This window comes from Helianthus annuus, chromosome 8 (genome assembly GCF_002127325.2).
Source record: "Helianthus annuus cultivar XRQ/B chromosome 8, HanXRQr2.0-SUNRISE, whole genome shotgun sequence".
In the NCBI taxonomy this organism is placed as follows: domain Eukaryota; kingdom Viridiplantae; phylum Streptophyta; class Magnoliopsida; order Asterales; family Asteraceae; genus Helianthus; species Helianthus annuus.
In genome coordinates this window covers 121,655,412-121,682,592 of record NC_035440.2, presented here as the reverse complement: position 1 = coordinate 121,682,592, position 27,181 = coordinate 121,655,412, and the positions used below count along the sequence as shown (strand labels likewise).

At 37.0% G+C, this 27,181-nt stretch overlaps 3 protein-coding genes and 1 non-coding gene across 5 annotated transcripts; 2 read left to right on the top strand and 2 right to left on the bottom strand.

The window, feature by feature from the left end:
- Positions 1-6,022, bottom strand: LOC110873725 (FHA domain-containing protein DDL). Of its 2 annotated transcripts, XM_022122729.2 has the most exons (12): positions 5,836-6,022; positions 4,235-4,900; positions 3,807-3,832; positions 2,732-2,798; positions 2,449-2,506; positions 1,719-1,811; positions 1,479-1,593; positions 1,334-1,381; positions 1,176-1,221; positions 980-1,050; positions 291-332; positions 1-240 (listed from the first exon to the last, which is right to left on the bottom strand). In XM_022122729.2, exons 2-11 carry the CDS (start codon positions 4,868-4,870, stop codon positions 293-295), a joined length of 1,200 nt encoding a protein of 399 aa, XP_021978421.1. In that variant the 5' UTR covers positions 4,871-4,900; positions 5,836-6,022; the 3' UTR covers positions 1-240; positions 291-292. The 2 variants fall into 2 exon arrangements, with proteins under 2 accessions (XP_021978421.1, XP_021978420.1); XM_022122728.2 differs by having other exon boundaries at positions 1-332.
- A 13,858-nt stretch (positions 6,023-19,880) lies between these two features.
- LOC110873723 (protein SIEVE ELEMENT OCCLUSION B) lies at positions 19,881-24,131 on the top strand. The gene is made up of 7 exons (XM_022122725.2): positions 19,881-20,149; positions 20,434-20,553; positions 20,740-21,188; positions 21,453-21,562; positions 21,657-21,799; positions 22,344-22,826; positions 23,278-24,131. Exons 1-7 carry the CDS (start codon positions 19,958-19,960, stop codon positions 23,899-23,901), a joined length of 2,121 nt encoding a protein of 706 aa, XP_021978417.1. The 5' UTR covers positions 19,881-19,957; the 3' UTR covers positions 23,902-24,131.
- LOC110873724 (protein MHF2 homolog) lies at positions 21,285-25,700 on the bottom strand. Its single transcript, XM_022122727.2, has 7 exons — positions 25,574-25,700; positions 25,444-25,492; positions 25,320-25,360; positions 24,607-24,646; positions 24,442-24,495; positions 24,219-24,323; positions 21,285-21,543 (listed from the first exon to the last, which is right to left on the bottom strand). Exons 1-6 carry the CDS (start codon positions 25,592-25,594, stop codon positions 24,220-24,222), a joined length of 309 nt encoding a protein of 102 aa, XP_021978419.1. The 5' UTR covers positions 25,595-25,700; the 3' UTR covers positions 21,285-21,543; position 24,219.
- Positions 25,696-25,780, top strand: TRNAM-CAU. Its single transcript is given in 2 exon segments — positions 25,696-25,733; positions 25,745-25,780. It is a non-coding gene; the product is annotated as a tRNA-Met (tRNA).
- Positions 25,781-27,181: the final 1,401 nt, after the last annotated feature.

The following is a 27,181-nucleotide window of genomic DNA, read 5'->3' as shown; positions in this document are numbered from 1 at the left end:
TTAAACTTAAAAACTGTGTAACCAAAAGATCAAACACAAGTACATAGATTTAGAAGTTAAAAAATAAGCATAAGCTAACGTTAATTTTCAACAAAAGGTCTACAAAGGGAGATACAGTGACTGGGTGTGCTCAAAAAGACCAAGGCATCATCTTTCGAGAGGAGGTAACCGTAAAGCAATCCATCGTCTTCTAATTCAACAAAAATGATAGATGCATCACCATCAACAAACTCCATGCATAATAAAATCAAAATATATTGATATTTTATCCCAACATGCTGAAATATCAACCTCATCCAGTTGAATTCTCGTGAAGAAGTACGTATTCTCGGCTGCAAAACCATTTAGACACCGCTTTAATGTGTAGTTTGATAATGAATACAAATTCTATGTTGAGAAATTATAAAAATGACGTCTGAGATCATGGCAGATGAAACAAAAATAAACGAATACAACCGAACCACCAAACCAAAGCAAGTCGACACTTCAGTTCACTGTTCAATTTTACCAGTTTGCCGACAGTTTGGAACAGAACTAACCGTGTAAACAGATCCAGCCTTCTAGCCTATTCGGTAATAATCGTTATTAATTTAAATTATTTTAATACAAACTAGTGATTTTGAAAATTACAAAAAAAAAAAAAGAAAAAAAGAAAACAGCTCTAACCACCAAAACGGAACCGTCAAAAGTGGCAGGTCTAACATTTTGTTCTCCAAACTGTAGTTTGTGGTTTGGCCGAGATATTTTGTCAAAACCGGCCAATCCAGACCGTAAACACTCCAAATCAAATAAGTTAAATAATGTGTTCATGGTCATGCACAATTGCAAAACGAGATGACTACTTTATGCAGCAGGAATGATAAAAGTATGCAAATCCTTTTAAGACCACCTTGACATCAAGTCCAATAAAGAGCAAAAACATTGTCCACAAGATAAATAATCGTATATCATGTATATAAAAAAGCAAGTAACCGCATACCTACTATTACCGAACTTAATAGTGTCTTTCTCCATAAGTTCATAATAGCGTTCAGGTTCAATACGATTATCCTGCAATCGCAAATGGATATTTTACATGTTTGACCCGTTAAAGATAAAACATAACCCGAATAGACACATTCATAAGTAAAGGGGTTGAATTGTCCCCTCTATTAAATATCATGATGTCTGCTTACATTTATGAAAGTCCCATTTGTGCTTCCAAGATCCATTATGTAAGGCCTATAAAAATGATGACAGCACGTGAATACATAGACACGCATATCTGTATATATAATTTCATGCGCTAAAGAATCCAATTGCCCTTTTATGGTGGGACACAAAGTTTACTTACTTTACTTCCTTCCCTAACATGCCATCTGGTAGCTCCTTCTCAACTTGCCTGACAATGAATAGAAATCAGAAACTGCTGAAGATGTTTTTGTACAGAAAATAAATGATATAACGAAATGACTTAACATGGTTATTTAAATATATACCGGTATTGAAGAACAGCATGCTGTTTGCTGCATGATGGATGATCTGTTGGGATGTCTGCTACCCTTCTTTCTCTCCCAAATAGATAGCATGTTTGCCGATGTACATACAATGGCTCTGTTAAAAATAAAAAAAAAAATAAAAAGAGAAAAACCATTAAGCCCACAAGTATGGCACAAGAGCATCCACCATGTGTTAACTTATGAAAAGAAAAACAAATTAGAAAGAATGTTAAAGCCTACCATTAAGCACTTCACCACCCTTGAAAACATAAAGTCTCCATCTTATATCTGGTTTCCTTGCATCCGGTGGCTCCGTGAACAGCAGTGTCACACCTACCGTTAAAAAATATGCTCTTAAATTTATGAATATTAATTGTTAAATTTATTTATTTTTCTAAAAATGGGTGATCTCAAAAACATTGTATAAGTTTTTTTCTTGTTTTGGGGAAAAGCAATGTTCATTAAAATAAAACAAACAGTCAAGTACACGGATGGTCCCTATGATTTACCAAAATTTTGGATTTGGTCCCTAGCTTTTCAAAAGTACACGGATGATCCCTGTGGTTTGCACTTTGTAACACATTTAGACATTTAGTCCCCAACTTTTGCCAAAATACATGGATGGTCCCTGTGGTTTGCACTTTGTAACGCATTTGAACTTGGACCTGCTAAAATCTTTAGATTTGTTGACTGGGGACTAAATGCGTTACAAAATACAAACCACAAGAACCATCCGTGTACTTCTGGAAAGCTAGGGACCAAATCCAAAATTTTGGTGAACCATAGGGACCATCTGTGTACTTTACTCTAAAACAAAATAGAAATTCATTTATCAATGATAATCTATTATTCATTAAATAGTTTTTGTGAACCTGATATGTACCAGATCAAAATCTACATTTTTCTCTAAACCACAGAAAATCAGAGTAGAAAGAGAGGTGATGATAGTCAGAAGAACTAGAAGACTCACCTTTGACGCGATTGGTCTCAGCAGCAAGCTTTCCAGACAACTCAAACGAAGGCTTTTGCTGTAAACCGTGTTGAAACATCAAATAAACAGTATAAAAAGATCTACAATTCAATAGTCGTATTTACACATGATAATGCTCACACCTCAGATATAAGAAAAGGATAAAATGCATACTAAATTTAAGAAAATTATTTTGAACTTTAAATAAGAGATGAAACAGTAAATAATCTAACACTTACTAAAATTGACGAAAGCACTCATCACGAAGCTAGAAATACGATACCTTTTCCTTGGTTTCAAGAGCCTCTTCAGCTGCCTTCATACGTGCAACCGAATCATCATCGCCATTCCTGATCACATGTAAATAATACCGAATCAGAGGATGCATAAAATTGGATAAGCAGTACTGAAATGTGAGCAAATTACAAAAATGCCATACTGAAGTACTCATGATACTTTAGATTTATAGAGAATGAAAAAGAATTATAGAGGAGATAATCAGTTAACAGGTTCAATAATGTTCACCAAGTACTATCTTCCAAAAATTGATTGGATGATCATATGCCTTCTAACGTAAAATGGGGTGTTACTAAACTAGCTTTTGGCAAACAAAAAGAGTAACTCTTTGCAAAACAAGAGATAGTAAGTTAATGTAGTAGTGAAGTCATATAATGCCGATAATGTCTTCTTATGACTCACAATACGGCCAAAAGAACAATATGTATGAAAGGATGGACAGGGTACAGTGAGTACAGCGGAAGAGATGGATGCAAATACTGACTTAGTGAATTGGGATATAATATATACAAGATGAGATATACTGACATCCTATCAGGCTACAAAGTTCACGCTTCATAGTTAAAGCATTGCTAAGCAGATAATGCGGTAAAAAATTGAATATCGGTCAAGGACCGATATTTGAGATATCAGTTATCATCGTGGGATAATGGTAATTTTAATATCATGCTGAATGTATATATCTAGCAATTTAACACTAACAGTTGAATATACTTTCCTACCATTAACAAATTAACCTTTCGCAACTTGCAAAACACTAAAATTGTAGCAAGTAGGAACTGATTGAGACTTAAAACACTAAGAGCAGCAATAAGAAGAAAGACAAATGGTAGAACTAAGAAAGACAAATGGTAGAACTAAGAAGAAAGGTACTGATATCGGAAAAATCGGTGATATATCAGTCAATATCGCCGACAACATCGGTACCAATATTCTGACCGATATCTCACCAGACGACCGATAACCGATACATCGCTATATTACGATATTAACTGCATAGAAGCACTGTCCCTGAAATTTAAGATACTACATAAAGTTGAAGAGTTAACACATGTGCTCACCGATGATCTTCTCTTGAGTTATTTCCCTGGAAATAATAAAATAAAATAAAAGTCAATAACATCATTTACAAGTTATCTACAGAAGAAAAACAACATTCATACAATGAAAGGATGCCAGAGTAACACCTCATTCAAATTATCATCTTATAATAGAGGTGACATAATTAGGCATGTTATGTTTAACTACAATGGGTCAATCAGATAAATAAAGAAAATAGCCTAAAAAGAAATGAGTCAAAAGTCAACAAAGCATCAACATATCTTTCGGCCAAACCCGATTTACCCATTACCCAACAAGCCCACCCAGCCCATGTTGCACGCCCGTATTACGACATCGGAAGCAACAAAAGATCTTATCCCAATAATTTACAACAAAATGCATGACAAAAACTGAAGGTGCGCTTAAAGGAATGGATATCACCAGACACCTCATCACGTGGAGGCGAGCGAGATCTGTGTCGAGTCCTATGATGTTCCACTTGTCTTGACTTGTAGGACCCACCATCATCCGCATCCCTTCCAGAACTTCTATCCCTTCTCTCTCTTTCAACATCCTTCTCCTTACGTGCACCCCTGTCACTTACTTTATCACCGGCATCAGCTTGAGCTCTCCTCAACCTTCTCGTTCGTGGAGACGGGGACCGAGATTCAGGGGACCCAGTTTTTCTGTGATTCTTTTCAGGTACTCTTTCGCTTGATTTATCATCTTTATGATCAGATCGATCTCTGCGTAATCTTTTACTCCTCGGTGATGGTGATTGAGATTTAGGTGATCTTAAAGCTGGTTCTTTCGCAGGTAAACGGTCTGATGGAGACCTTGATCTTGTGTGTTTGGAGGGTTTTGTGTGGCTTGAAGGTTTGTGCCTCGGTGGTGAATGAGCTATAGGAGACCTTGGGCGTTTTGGGGATTTGTTGCGACTTGAAGACTTTTCTCTAGGTGGTGATTTTGTTGAGTGTGAGTTTCTGTGTCGAGCAGGAGATCTCTCTCTTCTGGATGGGCTCCTATGTGAAGACCTGTGGTTTCTAACAGGAGATTCTGATCGATCGTAGGAATCCCGCCCCATGAGATATTTCCAACTTGCAGGTTGAATTTCCTGAACAAATTATACACATTTTCAGAAATCCAGGAACAGATAAATATAAACACGTCTCTTGTGTGTTTTTAACATATGTTAAATTTATCTAAGAAGCCATAAAAAAACCTGACACAGACAGAAGATGTATTTGCTTATAGCCAATTGCCAACTAAGATATTTAACCCATCGAAGAGTAGATCAACACAAATTACACTTCAAATCTTCAAGAGAAATCACTAAACATATGTTCCTCATCTTATAAACCCTAAATTAACATCAAACGAAAACATCAACAATTGTGTCACAAACGACGAATCCAAATCAACTGATACTTATTCAACAGAATTGCTTGATAATGAATGATCTAGCAACTTGAACCCCACTTAACACATTCATAAACATTTCCTATACAAGTAAAGCAATATCTAATTCCACTAAACTTTTCACATTATGAACATATAACTTAACAAAACTGTAAAACAATCACAAAACTAAAACTTACCAAAACCTAATACAACAAACGGCAGTGATAGCTATTGAAATCTTCAGGACAAATCAAACAACCAGCCAACAAGTGTGTAACGAACGATGAATCCAAATCAACCAACAGTTACTCCATAGGATAGCTAAATAATAAATGACCTAGCAACTTCAACCACATTTAACATATTCAGATTGTCGACAATATTTCCTACACAACTAGAGCAATATCTAATTCCACTAAAATTTCCACATCATAAACATGCAACTCAACAATGTTACAGAACAATCACACAACTAAAACTTATCAAAACCTAACCTAACCACTACTAACAGCAGTGATAACTAACGAAATCATAAACACAACATCAATCGAGCTAAAAAGCTAAAAGATTTCAACATTTGAAGCACAATGAACGAAATTTTAAAACGAATGGTTAAAAAAAACCCTAGAAGAGCGAGAAGACCGGTACCTGAAGCAGAGGAGGTGAAAGTTTTTAAAATTCCGGTAGCTACTACGGCTGCCGGAGTAGAATGAGTGACCGGAAACCTAACGGTAACGTAGATGCGAGTGAACGATAGTGAACTGAAGGGTGGTCGTTGAGGATACCGTGAGCTCTGGTTTTTGGTGAAGATTGAAAAATGGGGGAGCGTTATGGGTCGGCTGTTGATAAATGAATGGGCCGGGCTAGGTTCAGTTGGATTGGGCTAAGTTTGTAGAGGGGCACATAAAAACCGGGTATGGGTCGGTCAAAAAAATCCAATATCGTGTATTGCCGACCCGTTCAATAAGTTATACATAGGGTTAGTTTTTTAGGCTAGAACCCGAACCCGAACCCAAAACCCGGTTTTATGAAATCGGGTATTGTCGACCCCGTTTAATAAGTTATACATAGAGTGTAGTTCTTTAGGGTAGAACCCGAAACCGGTTTTATAATACCCATAACCATATCAAGAAACCGGCTTTTATAATACCTGAGACTGGGTTTTAACCGGGTGATACGTGGTCGAAAACCGGTGTTCGTAATTTTTAATATTTTTACGGGATTTTTAGTTTCGTTTAGCCTACTTTTGATTAGATTGGTTTTTTGCAGGTGTAACGAAGTTTAAGGAGCTAATCGGGAGCTTTACGGACCACCGGAACGGAAAACGTGTCAACCGGGAGCAAGATACGTGAAAAACGGAGAGTATCATTAAGTAAAAAGTATGAATAGTTACACAATATCATTAAGCAGATAAGTATGACTTGGTTTGACCCCCGCTTGTTTTGACCCAACCAATTTTTTCCCCTCGTAAAAAAAATCCAGATCGTCACTACCTAGAAAAATAGCCAGTTTATGCATATACCTAGAGCGTAGTGTCGAATTTATGGTTGTTCCGGGTTGTAAATATAACTGGATCAGGTTGGGATCATACCAGAAACTGGGACCAAAAAAAAAAGAAAGGTGATTTATTTGGATGAACAATGATTATGATTTAGACAAAACCAGTTAACATTAACGTGTTGTCACTTTTAGGGTTAGGATTAAATACAAAGTCTCTTAAAAATAAGAAGTCGTAAGGGTATCAAACAAACTCCGATTGACCTCATTCAAGTGGCATTGGAACCATGTCATCGAACTCTACAATATGAAATTTTAGGTTTTCACTTTTGAATTTATAGCATGTAGATTTCAAAATTATTGTTTATATCATTGTGTCTTTTTATTCAATATTGTGTCTTTTCTATATTTACGTCATTGTATCTTTTTTCCTTGATATTGTGTTATATTTCTCGGTATTTTGTTATATTTTGCGATTCATTGACATTCTCTTATATTTAGGAGACTTTGTAAGATAAATTTACCCACCACTTTTAAATTAACGGATATCTTATAAGTATCTGAATTCTAATAAAGGATTCCAATTAATGCCATATAAAATTCTCTCCTTTAACCTAAAAAAATATGTGTATTGTTTTTTAAATATTTTAACAATTAATTAGTACATGAATATCACTTATCTTTATCATAATAATAAAATTAATTAATAAATGACTTCAAATAATTAATTAATTAATTAATTAAAAGGTTATAAAAGTTTAATTAGTTACAAATCATTACACGGGTTTGTGTAGTACCCGAAAGTTAAGTTACATATTTATAATATTTACGCACAAATACTAACGTATCAATATAACACAATGAACAATGGATATATTTAATTGAAATATGTTATTAATTGTAATACAGTGCAATAGGTTCGTCATATTTTTTTTCGAACGACGGTTCGTCATATATTACAACTAAAAAAATAAATTTTAATAATATATTAAAGAATTTACCCTTTTATAACAATTAAATAATTAACGATTCCAAATAATGTCAGCCCGTGTAATATACGGGTTTGTTATACACATGTAATAATTAAATAAAAAGTTTATAATTTTTTTTTATATTCAACCTTTGTAATATACGGGTTTCCAAAGAATGTTACATATCACCCACTTATATATCAGTAACAAAATACTAATCTTATTTATTTATCTATCTCATAATAATTATAAGCAATAAATTAACGATATCATATTTTTTAAAACTATTTGTTTACGATAATATTTATTTAACTTATGCAATACACGAGGTTTTAACCTACTCTCAAAAGATGCTTAAGGTCAATAATATATAATAGAACTCATCATTTGGGATAAAGTTTGATACCTCAAAATAGTTGGTTTCTATCATTGGGGTATATCAAACCCTTATCTATTTCTTTAAACAAAGTTTTTAACTTTATTAGTCACCATAGTAAAGTGTAAAATGATACTAAAACTAAGAAATACTTCAAATCCCTAGTTTTAAACAAACGAAAAAGAAAGCATGTCGGCTATTATAATATTAATATTGGGTAATCTAAGATGTTTATGCATCAAAATAATATTAGTATTGGATAATCTAAGATATTTATGCATCAAATTTTCATGTTTTCAAACAATTACTACCATCACCCTAGTATCTTCTTTAACAAACATTGCCCTTTGATCTTTCGAATTATTCAGCTCTAGCTTACATCATGTTAAATGTTGTGTCATTGTCGTTGTTCCATTGACGCTTGGGTCCGTAAGGATAATGCCGAGCTCTATCATTCATGTTAGTTTTCTTAATCATTAAATTATTAGAGTACTCGCAAATAGTATATTTCAACTTTTTCTTTCAATCTACTTGAATTTGAGTTTCATGTCTTCGATTTTTTATCATTCATATTCTCACGAGGAGATACGTTCTAAATGTTTTTGACCCATCTATGCTAATTAACAAAACAAATAAACATCACTTTAATTTTCGTGGAACACTATTTTGCATAATGTAACTACATGGTTGGGTTAAAGGATTGGATTATTTTGGATTGTATAATGGGTGTTCATGATCCAATTTGGTAAGTTTAACGAAAATTCTTTACTGAAGCGCTAAGTACAATTCCATGAAACAACACATCAAACACGGAAGATTAGACACGTTAATTTATATATATACAAACACTAACACACATATGTTTATTATTGTTATTTTCGTTTCGGTAACCTTTAATACATAATAACTCAAAGAGTAAATTGCAATTTTCGTCCTTGTGTTATTTGGGTGGGTCAACTTGCGTTCATACTTTGAAATTTCCGCTGACTTAGTCCTTCGGTTTCCAATTCCTTTACACCTTGTATTCCTGCGTCAAAGATAACCGTTATATACTTAACAACCTGGGGCAAAATTGACTTTCCACGCCAAGTAAAACCCTTTTTTTTGAACGGTGAGAATATTTGTTGTGAGAGAGATCTCACACCCTCCTAAACAGAGGGCCCTAATCTTTTTCACCGATCGCATCCCTCTCGTCTTCCCCACCCAATCTTCGGCTACAGTGTCCCTGCATCTATGTTTAATCCTAAACAAACCAACGACCTACAGGTGTTCCTTAATTCTATCAACACCATAAATCAAGCAGTCAAAGATTGAAGATTATTCTCTCCTCATTTATTTAGACAATCAAGATGATTGGCAAAATGATTGCAAATCAACTAATTCATGGCTGCACATTATTCTTGCCTTAATTCATGCCTTTTGTATGTATCTTGTATCCTCTATATATTGTAATAATGTAAACATAGTGTACAACATCACAAATTCAATATAATATCATTGTTTATTATATGGTATCAAGAGCCAACAAGCTCCTTTGAGCCTTTTCTTTCTCGCCAGCTCCTGTCCGACCTCACTACTTTCTTTTTTCAACTACCATGGCCAACCCCATTGTCCACACAACCGCAGCCACTCACTTTCCAATCAAACTAACCTCCCAAAACTTCCCCTCATGGCGCACCCAAGTCACTGCCACCCTCATTGGCCTTGAACTTGATCACCACATCATCAGTACCGAAACAATCCCTTCCGAAACCCTTGCCGACGACGACAAAACCAAACCAAGACCGGAATATACTCGTTGGTTTTGACAAGATCAAATTGTGACAACCCTCGAGTTTCCAAGATTCTATCTTCGCATTAATTGCACGTTAATTGTTTAGCTGTTTGCTTACACGACTTGTTTGCCTTGTAATTGTACACGTGTTTGATATATGTTGAGACGTTTTGTGATTGTTGCATCTATATGTTTGTTGATATAACATGTAACCTGTTTGAAAACTTAAACTATTTAAACCTGAATGAGTTTGACGAAACAGGGCGTTTCGCCATAACTCACTTCGACGAAACAGGGATCGACGAAACAGGGATCGACGAAACAGAGAGAGTTTCGTCATCTACACTCCGACGAAACGGAGTGTTTCGCCGGCCCAGTTTCCCCGAAGCCCAGTAAGGGCCCAAAACGGTAAAACCTACGTATTTAAAGGACATAGGTTACGTAACTTGTTATTGTGAAACCCTAAGGTCTCTCTCCACTGTGCGACGGCAACCCTCATTCCTCACCATCATCTTTCTGAGAGTTCGTGTGTTTCATCTCAACCGGTTAGTCACGATGATCGTTGCGATCTACTTGTTACTGTATGCGTAGATATTTATCACAATAAGAAAGCTTGTTTACTAAATGTTTTGGCTGTGATTAATGCTTGAGTTGAGATTCACGTAACTAGGGTTTGATATTCCGTTGCTAATCTGGTGAACCGGATCTAATGTTGTGATTGTATTCATCCATGATTCACTGCTCAGAACTTATGTTTTCCTGTTTGATGTTTACCTGGTATGTCATCCACTGTTTATGTATGTTTAAAGAATCGGTGTTATGAATTTGTGATGATGATGATCTAGTAACCTAGGGTTCATGCTAGATGTTATATGCCATGGTGAATAAGTATGATAAAATGGTATCGATGATTTGCTGTATGATTGTATGATTTCTGTATGATGTTGATGATCGGCGGTTAGGGTTTCTGGGTAATCATCAGTTACACGACGTAACTGATCTAAGGGACGAAACGCTAATATCAACGAAACGGGTGAGTTTCACCGAGGGTAATATCGACGAAATGGGTGAGTTTCGCCGAGGGTAATCACGACGAAACGGGTGAGTTTCGCCGAAAGGATGCACGACGAAACCAAAGGGTTTCGTCGAAGGAGTTCACGACGAAACTTGTATGTTTCGTCAACTATAAATCAAGCACAGTAACTTGGTTAACTCTGTTAGTAATTAACTAGGTTAGTGAAGACTATGTTAACTGATAAGAATAGTACAAGTAACTGGTAATTACAAAGCATGGTTGCATGAGCTTGTATAACTGATAAATGTTATGTGTTAGTTGTTTACTTGCATGTAAGTCATGATCTTGACTGTTAGCCGAACATTGTGAATATAAACTGATTGCGTGTACGTGCAAACTATAGGCTTTGACTGAATTAATTTTGCACAAGTAAATAAGCATACCAAGCAAACCGAGGTGATTTCACACTTTCTACAAGGCATGGGATTCCCAAGGGTTGGGAATGGGTTAATAAACTAAAACGGAACCTACATATCCTCCTTGGGTAGGATATGTATGGCCATCCTCCTTGGGTAGGATGCCACTATAAATCCTGCATATTCTCCTTGGGTAGACCTACGTACGTTCGTCCTCCTTGGGTAGGAAAACAACCTTAACTTACTAGACAAAACTCTATCATGAAGTCCCTCCTCTTTATATCGACTTAATCGCTGAGGCCGATGGCGAGCGGTTCATTAGTTAATAGCGCTATTAGGTTTAACAAACCTCACACCGTGTCGTTCGAACGGGCGTGCACTAATGGACTATGGCAAACTGTCAGTGATGATAGACACTGATGTAGGGCACAACTTACATTTCGTTAGTAGTCGATATGGTACGGTCTAGTAGTTCACATGGGAAGCCCCCACTGATTATGGTTATGGTTTGGGAAACGGAAGTACTGGTTAACTCATGGTTTACGAAACAACATATGATTTCAAAACGAACTGGTAAAACTAAACAACCAACTGTGAACTCGCTCAAATTTTTTGTTGACTCGTTGTTACATGCCTTACAGGTCAATAGGTACTTTTGGAGCTTGCACGAGGAGGCGTGGACGTTGTGGGACATGGATAGTCTTATGCCATGTTAAACATTTATTACATTTTGAACTTAAACTTTGGCTTTAAACATTATGCTTCCGCTTACAACTTAAACTATGTTTTGTTTGGACACCAATTATATTGTGTTTGGGTTTTATGATTATTTACACGCTATGTTCAATATGATTGGTGGCTTGATCCTGGTCAGTCACGCCTCCAAGCGGTGATACTCCGCATGTGGATTTTGGGGGTGTGACACAAATGATCATAAGCGCCCTTCTTGGTAGTTGTTCCGACCAAATCCAACCTATCGTTTCGTCCGCCAAAACAGCCCGCCAAGCTTGGGATCTCTTAAACTCAAGCTATGCGAGTCGTTCACGTTCTCGCATCATTTCCCTTAAGTCCCGGTTAGCCAAAAATCCAAAAGGAAATCGCTCTATTTCCGACTACCTTCATGAAATGAAGTCTCTCTTCGATGAACTTGCTATTGCTCAAAGCCCTATGTCCGAGGAAGATCTTGTTGTTCACATTATGAATCAACTAGGTGATGACTATTCCAACTTGGTAGCTTCTTTTCGCACCCGTGACACCACAATCTCCTTTGTGGATCTTTTTGAAAAATTATTAGATCATGAACGCAACCTTAAAGACATCCTAACTGAACCTACCCTTAGAACCATGAACCACACCTAGCACCTCCTCTCGCCCTAACACCAACCGCCAAAATACCACCTATGATAACCGCTCGAACAATAATCCGACTCCACCCACTAACCGACCCCAATGGTCGTCTAGGCCCAACAACCCCACCAACCGCCCAAATCGCAACAACAATGCCTATTGCTACTATTGTAACATTCCCGGCCATGACACCAAAGATTGTAGAAAACTTGGTCGTTTCTTAAAAGAACATAATGTCTCACCTCAAACTACCAACACCTCGGTAGTTAACCACACTACTCCCCATCCCACGGCTACAACACCTTCTTGGATGTGGGACACCGGTGCATCCAACAATACCGCAAACAACAACCAACCATTTCCCGTTCTTTCCGAATACGGAGGACCCGATGAGATCGTGCTAGGTGATGGTAAAACTCTCCCCATAACTCATATTGCTCAAACAACTATTCCAACAACATCTCGTCCACTTCTTTTAAATAATATTATAATTGCTCCAAATATTCGAAATAATCTTATTTCCGTTGCTAAAGTTTGTCGTACTAATCGTGTTTCCGTTGAATTTTTTCCATATCATTTTTTTTGTCAAGGATCTACGCACGGGGGCGCGTCTCATGCAGGGAGTGAACGTCAATGATGTCTACTATGGACCAATCTCCTTATCAACTCAAGTCAACAACACCCAAACCAACTCTCTTCTCATGTGGCACCACATACTTGGACATCCATCATTTCAAGTGTTTAAGTCTTTAATTTCTAAATTAGGACTTCATTGTAATAAGGTGACCCATGACTCATTTCATTGTATGTCGTGTTCTTTAAATAAAAGCCACAAACAACCCTTTGGCAAAAATTCTTTTGTTGCTAACCAACATCTCCAACTCCTCTACTCGGATGTTTGGGGTCCCGTCACAACATCTATTGATGGTTTCAAATACTACGTCATTTTCGTTGACTATTTTTCCAAATACATTTGGTTATACCCAATTAAACGAAAATCCGATGTTAAAACTCTTTTTCCACAATTCAAATCACTTGTAGAATTTTTTTTTAAAACAAACATTATCGCATTATTTACCGACAATGGGGGTGAATATATGGGTCTTTCCACGTATCTTACCTCCCAAGGCATTTCTCATTATACAACACCACATCACACACCGAAACAAAACGGTGTTGCCGAACGACGTCACCGTCATGTTGTTGAAACCGGCCTCGCTTTACTTCACTATTCACACTTGCCACAACAGTTTTGGTCCCATGCCTTTCAAACCGCAACCCACCTAATTAACCGGATGCCTACACCTATTCTTCACAACAAATCTCCCTACGATATGTTGTTTAAAACCGTTCCTTCTTATTCCAAACTTAAACCATTTGGTTGTCTTTGCTACCCATGGTTGCGACCCTATGCCACTTCCAAACTACACTCCCGTTCCAAGCCGTGCATATTTCTTGGGTACTCATCCTCCAAATCGGCATTCAAATGCTATGACCATACTAGTCACAAACTATACCACTCCCGTCATGTTGAATTTATCAAACATATTTTTCCATCTAAATCCACCAACTCCCACCCCAAACACATGTCTTTTGACACCTTTCTGTTCACAAACCAATCGGACCAATCAAAACCTTTTCCTGCCCAATCTTGTCCAGACTCACCTATAATATCTCAATCCCATCATACCCCACAACCCACTACAACCGAAGCCCAAAACCCCATCCCTTCCCAACCTCTCGGCCCACCTCCCCCCTCTCTTACAACCAGCCCAAACTCCCACACCACCAGCCCCACATCTAACACCCCAAGTTCCAACAGCCCCACCAGCCCAACATCCAACACTCACCCTCTCGGTCCCACACACCAACCCGTCGACACTCCCTCACCAACCAGCCCACCCTCACCAGACGGTTCATCCTCTCAACCCGATAACACCCATACCACCCCAACCGCTTCTCACCACAACGACCTCACCAACTCATCCGCTTCTCAAACGACCCGAACCTCCCATAACCCTCAACTACCTCGTCGTCAACCAAAACCCAATTCCAAATATTACAACCCCAACTTTGTCAACTCTACCACCATTCATCCTCTACCCGTGTCCATTGAACCATCCACTTATACCCAAGCATTGAAAGATCCCGATTGGCGCCATGCCATGGACCTTGAGTATAATGCTCTCCTCCATAACAATACATGGGAACTTGTTCCCCACATGACCCAAACTCCTATTGGTTGCAAATGGGTATTCCGAATCAAACGCAAACCCGATCACACCATTGACAAGTACAAAGCCCGTCTAGTTGCCAATGGCTTTCACCAACAATATGGAAAAGACTATCATGAAACATTTAGTCCCGTTACTAAACCCGTTACCATTCGCACCGTTCTCTCTATTGCTCTTTCCAAAGGATGGTCTTTGCGTCAACTAGATGTTAATAATGCGTTTCTTCATGGGACTCTTCACGAAGATGTCTTTATGGTGCAACCTCCCGGGTTCACCAATACGGAATTCCCAAGTCACATTTGCAAACTAAAAAAGTCCCCCTATGGGCTTAAGCAAGCACCGCGTGCTTGGTTATCGAACTAACCAATTTTCTCATCCGCTTTGGCTTCAAAAAATGTATCTCTGACCCCTCTCTCTTTGTCTACACTCTCAACAATATCACTTGCTATATCCTTGTGTATGTTGATGACATTGTCCTCACCGGCAACCACAATCCATCTATGGATTCCTTTGTTCAAGCCCTAAGCAAACAATTCTCTATCAAAGACTTAGGCCCTCTCCATCATTTCCTAGGAATTGAAGTCATTTCTACGCCCCATGGTCTATTCCTTTCCCAACATCGCCATATTCAAGATATTCTAACCACCTTTAAAATGGATGGTGCCAAAGAGGTCCTCACTCCTTTAAGCACTTCTGATTCACTTACTTCCTTTGACTCCACTCCCCCAGTCGATCCTACTCCCTATCGCCAACTGGTGGGTACTTTGCAGTACCTCACCTTCACTCGTCCCGACATCTCCTTCGCAGTAAATAAATTATCTCAGTTCATGCACTCACCTAAACAATCACACTGGCAGGCTCTCAAACGGGTACTCCGCTATTTGAAAGGAACGGTCCATCATGGGTTGTTCTTGAAACGCAATACTAACCTTAACTTGCAGGCCTTTTCGGACTCAGACTGGGGCGGTATTAATGATGGGGGACGGTCCACTACACCTTATCTCATATATCTTGGGTCCAACATCATATCTTGGAAATCAGCTAGACAAAAAACTGTCTCTCGATCATCTACCGAAGCTGAATACAAAGCTCTCGCTAATGCTGCAGCTAAACTTTCCTGGGTTAAAAATCTACTAGGTGAACTCGGGCTCCCAATTAAAAGCACTCCATCGCTTTACTGTGACAACACCGGCGCTACCTATGTCTGTGCAAATCCTGTTTACCATTCACGCATGAAACACATTGCTCTGGACTATCACTTTATGCGAGAACAAGTCAATTCTGGACAACTCAAAGTTCTTCATGTCAGCTCCAAGGACCAACTCGCAGATGTCCTCACGAAACCGCTTCCACGCGCACCATTCCTATATTTTCGATCCAAGATTGGAGTCTCCAATGGATCCTCCATCTTGCGGGGGCATATCAACACCATAAATCAAGCAGTCAAAGATTGAAGATTATTCTCTCTTCATTTATTTAGACAATCAAGATGATTGGCAAAATGATTGCAAATCAACTAATTCATGGCTGCACATTATTCTTGCCTTAATTCATGCCTTTGTATGTATCTTGTATCCTCTATATATTGTAATGTAAACATAGTGTACAACATCGCAAATTTAATATAATATCACTGTTTATTATAAATTCTACTTTGATAACGTATCGTCGCCGACAAAATCACCACAACCGCCCCACCATGAATCATCCAGAGTTTGGGGCTTTGGCCCGCTATAGTCTGCAACATTTCAGATGCTATTTTTGGGAAAGTCTTTTTCTCAATTGAAGTGGGCATCAGTTCGATTAGTCAAGAACAAATTGGTTCAGTAGGTATTATGGTGTTTTCGGCATATTTTTAGCAGAAAATTGATGTTTGTTTGACGGAGGGACGCAAAGTGTAACAGAACTGGAAACCCAGGGATCCAAGCAGCAAAAGTTTCAAAGTAGGGATACAAATTGATACCGTCCAAATAACATAAGGACGCAAATTACAGTTTACACTTTACAGTAACTCAAATATACCATTGTTATGCATCTTTTTATCTATATTACAATGTAATAAATTTGATTATAAATTGAACCAAACTATTATTAAGCACCCCGCGTTGCGGTGGGGGTGTAAAATCATGAGAAATAGCACCAATGCCACACCATCGACAACGACCACTAACACTGAAGTTGCGACGTGTTAATTGGAGAAATTAGAGCGAAACGTCAAGTATGGAAAGTAATAACTATGTCAATTTAGAACCCGCGTATTGCGACGAACTTCTCAAACGGGAAAAATTAGACGACGTAAAAACGTTGAACCACACACGCACGTTGCGTCGTGTTAAGTCGCAAAATTTAGAAGAAAACGTAAAAACGTGGAACCATATACGCACGTTGCGCCGTATGAACTCGCAAAATTTCGAGCGAAACATAAACAAAAAATTTGCAAAACATGAAAAGTAAGAGACCAAAGTTGAATATAAAAAAAGTTGTGAGGTTAAATTTGCAAAAGATGAATAGTGTTGGATTAAAAGAAAAAAAAACCAAATACTTTTTAGTTAAAAGTATAATATCAAATTTATTTTGAAAACTCCCCTAAGCCTTTAGTAAAACTCCTTTATGCATAACAATATGTTAGTATAATATCAAATTATTTTGAAACTTCCCTAAGACTTTAATACAACTACTTATGCATAACAATGTTGGAAATTTATAACGTGGAAGTATGGATATAAATAAATGTAAATATGGAAAAAAGAAGTTATCATAAAATGTTGATAAATTTTATAATAAAATGTAGATAAAAAATAAACAAATAAAAAGTTATAAGTGAAAATGAAGTTATACTTTAAATCAATTTACATAAAAAAGAATTAGAGATTAAGATGATCAATTTAAAGATGCATGTTATCAACGATTTATACCCCCTTTTGCTTTTTGGTGAGATTAAGAAAGCAAAAGAGACGCCAATGATTATCATGTGTTTCCTTTTCCATATTTTATTTAGCTAGCGTCATGTTTAAGTGGTCAGCTGACACGGGATCATTTGGATCAAAACGAAAAGGTTCAAGTTAAAACGGGTCAAGTAACTTTTACGCCGGACATAACGGGTCGAATTAGATCGGTCAGACCCGCCACATACTTTTAAATTTTAAACGTAACAAATGTAACAATTTTGATAATAGAAGTTACTTTTTTTAAATAAAATAATTTAAGCGTCTATAAGTAGTTTATTCTGTTTATGATTTCAGTTTTATTCTTTCGTTCTAGCTCAATGACCCTTTGTTGTACCCTTCTAAATAAGAGTTACTACCGACGGAATCTTTTAAGAACTTATAAGATGAAGATGTGTATACGCTTAAATTTGGAAATATGAACGAGTTAGACATGCTTTGGAGACGAACGTTTCTAGATCATGGGACTAAAAAGTTTGTTGAAATTGAAAAGTCAGCTACTTAAACCCAGTTGGGTATACGACAACAAGACAAGACACGGTAACTTATTAGAGAGGCAACTATGTCTGAATTGGATGATAGTGTATTCCATTAAAACACTCCAATTCATTTCATTATTTCAACTCTATAAGTACATTGAAAACAGCTATATTTTCTCTCTTATTTGAATTAAATAATATCTTTTTATAGATTTATCATTACATTTTCTTTCTTCTCTACCGCACATACTTTCAAAATATATTAAAAAAGTATAGAGGGTGACAATGTCCCCTCAAATATATAGATGAATAGTAACATTTTCTCTCTTCTCTACTCACACAATTTGGTGAAAGGATTGCGAATGCTCTTAGAGGTCAAGTGAAAACGTTGACCCCATTTGATTACAAGAGGGTCGATTTCGGTTATGTACTTACGTTTTACCTCTAACACGCCAAAAAGGTTAGGAAAATATTCGACTAAAATGAAACATAGTAAAACTAGTCAAGCATGTCACACATTGAAAGTCATCCAAATGCAGATAAAACAAACAAATAACAATAAAATCTTCTCATGACAAGCTATTGGTAAGGTATGAGAAGAGTAGGATAGGGGCAAACCTTTCTTCTATCCCAAAAGATAAAAAAGCTACTCCCGCTTAGATCACCCAGCAAAAAATGGTGCGTTTTGCAGATACAATATTCTTGAATAAGTTAAGTGGTTGCAAAAGTCAAGTCACATAGTGTTGAAGAAATGCATAAAACCCTCTAAATCACTTTGAAAAAAAATAGTTCTGATTATTTCTAACAACATGGTTTCGCGATCATATTATGCAAACCGATCATTCATGAAATTCACAAAAAGGGAATAGAAAACGGTTGGCTGGGCTGGCACAACCAGTGCTAAAATAACCTTTTTGACTCGTTACCCAACACACACTAACACCTCATTTTGCCACCCCTAGATGTAGAGGTGTACAAAAAAACCGTGAAACCGGGAAAAAACCGAAACTGTTTTTTTTTAACCGGTTTTAGAACCGAACCGAACCGCCGGTTGTAGACCGGTTAGAGATATTTATCTTCGAAACCGGTTATAAAAAACCGGTTTAAACCGGTAAAAAACCGTTTTTTTTTTGGAATAAACCGATTAAAAACCGACCCTAACCGGTTGGACCGGTTATTGTTTTGAGTAAAAAAAAAAAACAGTTAGTAACCGAAACTGGTTATAAAAAAACCAGTTTTTGTTTTTGATGAAAAAAACCGGTTCAGTTAATAACCGGAACCGGTTTTGAAAAAAAAACGACTTGTACACCTCTACCTAGATGTCATCACACCCATGATGTCATACACATGATCCTAAAACGAATAAAATCCAGTTCCACATTCATTCACTCCATTTTTATGATCTTATAGTCATTTCTTCTATATTAAGCAAAAAGACCTACATAAAGAAAATGTTATAACTATGCCTAATATATATAAGGCCCCACCAGCTACCAAATGCTTATCCATAGCAAACAGGCTTTACTTTTAAGGTGTTAACACCTACATGCAAGTAAGGAACTTGATCCAATAGTAACTTTGCAATATTCCCATCTTTTTTCATCATTATATATTGCTTACATATCGCGTAATCAGAAAACCACACATCAAACTTACCTTCTTTCGCTCTCCTTACCTTTTCGGCTTTGAGCCCAAACGTCTGACAGCAGCCCGAAAATGCAGCAGCAGCAGCAGGTGGTTAAGAAGGATCGTCGCATGTTCGCTTCCTCTGATGACAATGCGATGATGAAGCAGGTTATGGGAACCCATTCACCCGATGGGCGTGATGTTGAGTTGGAGCCCATTCTTAATGTCGTTGAAGAAACACTCCATCGGGCCATTCCTGCCAATATTGATGGTGTCATTAATGTATGTACAATATTTTCTAATGTTTTTGTACAAATGGCAATTTTGACCCGTTTGATTGTGTTTCATCCCTGAAGGGTCAAATAGATAGAAGCAATCAAACGGGTTGAAAGTTGACGGATGTGTATTTTATATGCATACAACCTACTAAGGCGTTTTATCAAAAAAAAGAAAAAAAGATTTTGCAATCACCTAACCATAGTAGAAAGTATTACAGTATCATTTACGACCCGTTACCTGCCCATTTGTCACCTATAGTTTTTGGGCTGCTTACCATGTCATTGTAGGGCACGCATAACGGGCATATTGATGCATTGGTTGGACAAGAGACGCTTGCGTTTTCTAGCTTTGAAGATGATGGGATCCCTGATGGATTGGCTAATGTGATCCATAAAATTTCCTGTGAGGTTAGTATGTAATTTGCTATATACTGATAATTTAGCGGTTTGTGTTTTATCTATATGAGGCGAAACCGTTGGTAAATGAATAGAAACCTCTGAAATGTTAATATAATACTATAACTTTTGTAAACATCCTTAAAACCACTATTTATATGTGTTTGGGTTAATTAATATTAATACTTTTGTTGGCAGTTATCTTGCAAGTGCTCGGGAGGAGCAGACGCGCATGGATCAACAATGGCAATCCTCAACATACTATCGAGCTACTCATGGGAAGCCAAAGTGGTGATATCATTAGGAGCCTTTGCAGTGAACTTTGGAGAGTTTTGGCTTGTGGCGCAACTATTTGCCACCAATCCACTTGCTAAATCGGTAGCATTGCTTAAACAATTGCCAAACATCATAGAACATTACAAATCGATCAAACCTCGGTTTGATGCTATTAATGAGCTCATTAAGGTTATGTTGGAGGTCACCAAATGCATCATTGCATTCAAGAACCTGCCTTATCAATATCTCCAAGATGACACACCACCTAAGTCAACCGCGTTATCTCATATTCCCACTGCGGTTTATTGGTCCATCAAAAGTATGGTGGCTTGTGTCTCCCAGTTAACAAGCCTTTTAGGCATGAACTTTGAGTAAGTTCTATTATTTTCTCCTTTTCTTTTATAAATGAGGGACATGCCCAACTCTTGAAGGGTTTAAATTTGGCGCGTTTTGAAATTATTTAGGGGTTACATAATTACATTCGCTTATTAGACGTTTAAACAACAAAAACACGTTCAAACACCATAGCCTACAACCCGTTCTATGATAATTGATGATCATATATAAGCTTATTTTCCATTTTGTCCAAATTACAAGCAATATATCATGTGTTATATGATTTTGCATAAACGTAGGTACATCTCGGCCACCTCCGAGGCGTGGGAACTTTCAAGCTTGGCTCACAAGGTTCATAACATCCATGAACACCTTAAAGAACTCCTTCACCTGTGCAAGCAAAACATAGGTAAGTTTAACTTTGTTTTTCGTAGTTTTAACTTTTGATGATCCATAAAAATACGAAAAAAAGGAACTAATGTTCATACATTATGTGGCTGCAGAGGAGAAGCAACATGATGAATATTTTCTCATGCTCATGCGAATCTTCGAAGTGTCTCACTTGGATAACTTGAAGATTCTCAAGGCTTTGTTCTGTGGCAAGGATGACATTCATCCACTTCTTGACGGCTCATCGAAAACAAGGGTAAATTTTTAAACTCGCCATCTTTTTTTAAGGGTAAATTACATTTTTCGTCCTTTATGTTTATATCAATTTTCATCGGATGTCCTTTACTTTTAAAAATGTCAGGAACCATCCTTTACGTTTTAAAAACCTTGCACGGTCTGTCCTTTGACAATAACCCAGTTAAATTTTCAGTTATGTCTGGTCACATAAGGGTAATTTAGTCTTTTATATGATGTTTAGAGAGAGAAGGGGTGTTCATATCACATTTTTTTCATTCTTTTTGTTTTAATTTTAACATACTTTTTAAAAGAAAAAATGGATAAAATTACTAAATTGCCCAAAATTAACTGAAAATCTTAACTGGGTTGGTATCAAAGGACAAACCATGCAAGGTTGTTAAAACGTAAAAGATAATTCCCGACATTTTTTAAAGTAAAGGATATCCACTGAAATTTGGTATAAACATAAAGCACGAAAAGTATGACGTACCCTTTTTTTAATCTTTAATTTACTTTTCATAAACTAATTTGTTGATTTAATGCTTGTATCATGATTAAAACAGGTTAATGTGGACGTGCTACGAAGGAAAACAGTGTTGCTGCTTATATCAGACCTAGATATCTCCCATGAAGAGATTTTAGTTCTTACTCAAATCTACAAAGACTCTAGAATACAACCAGATCTTCATTATGAAGTCGTGTGGGTCCCGCTTGTGGACAATCTGATGGCATGGAATGATTCACATCAACACAAGCTTGAGCAGCTTCAATCAATGATGACATGGCATATGCTGCATCACCCTACATTGCTAGAACCAGCGGTCATAAAGTACATCAAACAAGTGTGGCACTTTGAAAAAAAGCCGATTTTGGTATCGTTAGATCCACAGGGGAGAGTGGCATCACCAAATGCCCTCCATATGGTCTGGATTTGGAGAAATGACGCTTACCCTTTCACTAGCATGAAAGAAGACGCGTTATGGAAGGAAGAAACTTGGACACTAGAGTTATTGGTTGACAGCATTGATCGATACATACTACACTGGGTAACTTATTTTACTTTGTAGCATTTTTATAAGTTTAGTTATAACTAATAATCATATTCTATGCGGTAAAAAAACCGAATATCGGTCAACAACCGATATTTGAGATATAGGTTATCACGATGAGATATCGGTAATTTAATATCATGCGGAATTTATATATATAACAATTTAACACTAACAATTCTATATAATCTCCTACCATTAACAAATTAACCTTTTGCAACTTGCAAAACACTGACAATTGTAACAAGTAAGAACGATTAAGACCTAAAACACTAACAACTAAGAATTAACATTTAAAACACTGATAGCAGCAATAAGAAGAAAGACGAATTGTAGAACTAAGAAGAAATGGTACTGATATCGAGAAAATTGGTGATATATGATATTCTGACCGATATCTTGCATATATCATATTAATTAGTTTAGTCTCTATAATGCACATTGCTAGATTGCTGAAGAGAAATACATATGCTTGTATGGAGGAGACAACTTCGAGTGGATCAGAAGCTTTACAAAGATAGCATCAGATATTGCTGCAACTGCGGGAATCCCATTGGAGATGGTTTACGTGGGAAAGAGCGGAACCAAGGAGAGAATAAGGAAAATAAGTACAACGATCAGTGAGGAGAAACTAAGTCACACTTGGCCAGACCCCACTTTCGTGTGGTACTTTTGGACCCGCCTTGAGAGCATGTTGTATTCAAAGATTCATCATCAACATGGAAATAGTTTTGAAAACGACCCAATTATGAAGGAGGTTATGACCATGATGAGCTTCGACGGGAGTGATCGTGGGTGGGCCTTGATATGTAAGGGGTCACGTGAGATGGGTCGGGCAAATGCAGAACTGGCAGAGACGAGTTTAGTGGAGTATGAGAATTGGGAAGGGGATGTACAAGAATACGGTTTTGTCCCGGCATGGAAAGCCTACTTGGCGAAACTGCATAAACCACAGCATTGCAACCGACTTATACTTCCCGGGATCAGTGGCGGGATTCCCGAGGTGGTGGTGTGTTCGGAATGTGGCCGGACAATGGAGAAGTTCTTCATGTTTCGTTGTTGTACCGATTAAGGAGGATGATCATTGTGTCCTAATTATGTCTAATATGATGTTTGTTAATTGTTGACTTGTTTCAGTGTTAGGACCAGTGAGGAGGTGCTGCTAGATATGTGATACTGGTTCATTGTTTTAAATAAGTATCTCAGTGTGTTATTCTTATTTCTACTTGTAAGTACAAGAGTGGCAGCTTGTTTTTTTTCCTTTATTCAGTTTAAAGAACCGTCTTATCTTGAGCGTGACAATAGCTACATTCTAATATTATCACAGTATATTATATCAAAAGTTACGGTAAAAGAATAAATCAGATTAGCATAAAAGGTTATACAGACCTTAAAAATCTAACAGTAACTGAGGAAGTATCCTTTCCAGGTGAGTAGCTTCAATCTTGGTCCCGCCTTCAGCTTCCGCAATAGTAGCAGCTCGTTGGACTGCTTCTGCGTTAACAAAAAAAATCGCTTCATAAGTTGCACATAATACATACATGAAAGCAACTGCAAACAGGCAAACTTCCTTTATACTAATAGCGGCTACAATCAAGGTGGATGGATGTACCTGTAACAAACAGTCGAAGTAGTTCACAACTCAGCCTCACAGCATTTGGATTGGCTGTATCAACAATTGCAGATTGTTATGTCAAAGTGCAGAAATTAAAATAAAATAACATAAAAAGTAGAATGTTGAAACCCTAAAAGAGCAAAATCATGTCCGGCTCCTTACCGGAAGTAGGCCGGTTTTTCTTAGAGGTTCCAGCTCGTTCCTGCATTGCAAAATCACACCAGTCAAAACACAGAACGGATTATTCATGTTAAAACATATAATAGATTATACGTAACAAGTTTTCACACAGATTAGACAACAAAACCGCAGAAAAGTTCTCAAAAACCTATAATAGATTATACAAATCACACAAATTAGACAACGGAATCGCACAAAATGCACTCAAAAACCTATAATAGATTATAGGTAACACATTTTCACACAAAGCATACACTGAAATCGCACAAAATGTTCTTGAAAACATATAATAGATTATACGTAACAAAATATTCACACCTATCAGACGCTGAAATCGCACAAAATGTAAAACCTAGAATAGAATACGCGTAACAAATCACACAAATTAGACACTGAAATCGAACAAAATGTAAAACCTAGAATAGATTATGCGTAACAAACACACAAATTAGACATTGAAATCGCACAGAATGTTCTAGAAAACCTGTGATAGATTATAACAGCATACGTACAAATTTTCACACAAATTACACACTAAATCACACAAAATGTTCTCGAAAACCTATAATAGAATATACGTATGAAATTTTCACAAAAATCAGACACTGAAATTGCACAAAATGAACTCGATAACCTGAATATGCGTAACAAAGTTTCACACAAATTAGACACTGAAATCGCAAAAGAAGATTGACCTCGCCTTTGGAAGCCTCACCGTCTTCAATCTTCTCCCGATCTGAAACAGAACCGACTCAACGAATGTAGTTCAGTAAGAACAAAATTTGTACAAAAGTGAATCGCAATTGTGAATTAACTAACCGATTGCCTTCTTGCTCCAAACGAACTTGAAAATGGCAGCAATCACATCCTGTAATTTCACAGATTTATATATAATAAACTGAAACTTCATTTGTTGGATTGAAATCGGAACACGAAGTTAGGGTTCTACCTGATCAAAATTGGTCTCCATTGTGCAACAACGAAGAATTGTTTGAAACCAGTTTTTAAACCATTTACAAAAACCAGTAAAGTTTGGTTTTATAAATAATTCTTTTGGATGAATAGCACGATGGGGTGGTGGCGCAGTTGGCTAGCGCGTAGGTCTCATAGCAATAGAGTAATCCTGAGGTCGAGAGTTCGAGCCTCTCTCACCCCATTCCTTTTTCTATTTGTTTGCATTTTTTTACAGTTTGTTACAGTGTGCTTTTGTCACACTGTCGATTGGATCGAAAACCATTGGTTTGGTTCCCACACAGAGGACCTCCATAGTCATAGCCGACCGGTTATTTAATTGTGTTTTCTGGACCAATAAATAGATTGAGTGGTTACCGGGTATAGTTCACTCGTTTGAAGAAGCCTGGTTAGCCGCACAAAGTGAGTTCCATGGTTCTTTCCTTATTGCGAGCTGCGACCAATATGGGCCAAGAACGAGCCGACCCAAGATTTGAACCAAATAAAACTGATGGTAGCTGGGTAGAGTTCACTTATTTGAAGAAATTGGGGTTACCACATGGTTTCATCCTTGTGAGTTACGACCAATCTTGGGTCAAAACGAGTTGATTCGGAATTTGAACTGTATATAACCTACAACTATGATGGCCCTTTTGCTATGTATAATGTGTGTCCGGCCCTGCCCAATCCAAACCGTTGTTTTTTTAATCTTTTTACTTCAATTTAACATTTAACAATATCATTTTGATAAGAAGTTAGTCTTAAATTACTAGCCTAAAGTCTGAGTGCAGTTGTACGTGGTTTAAGACCAAACTTGTACCACAAGTATACAACAATATGAAACATATACTAAAGTGTATGGGTGTTCATGGTCTGGTTTTAACAGTTTTTAGGTAAAATTGTAAGCCAAATCAATGATAACGTTTTTTTGTTATCGAGAATCGAAAACGAACCTTTGAAATTTAAAACAAAATCAAATCAACCGTTACTAGCGGTTTGGTTTTACAATTTGAACTTTATACATAACATAACACAAAAATAATTTGAGGTAATTCAACCAAAAATACAATTATCACAATCCAAAAAAATGAAAACAAGAGCTAATGTTTTCAAGTGTACATCTTGAGATCTTTGTTATTATTTTTTTGTCATTTTTTAGATTGCTCATTATTAAGGAAATCTGATTAGGAAAACAGATATGTTAGCCTACTTCACATTATTGTCCCCAAATTTAATTAAATTAAACTCAAATGAATAAAATAAATAGTTAATGATGTAACATGAAATATTAACAAACATATATGTAAATCCTAAGGTCCTGTCCGGTTTTATACGGTTGATTTTCGGTATAAACTGTAAACCAAAATATCAAACTGTTCACTACGGTTTAGTTTTTTTTTTTTTTTTTTCAAAACCGACCGACCATACGTAAAAGAAAAATATTGATCGCGAAATCAAACCGATGATCAATTTCGTAGTTCCAAACTAAACCGTAAACACCCCTGCTATACTCTTTGATTCTTTACACTATTCATTATTTTGATACTGATATTGTTTCATCGCGTTCCACGCCCTTACTTAGCATAGGTGATGTGATCATTGCGAA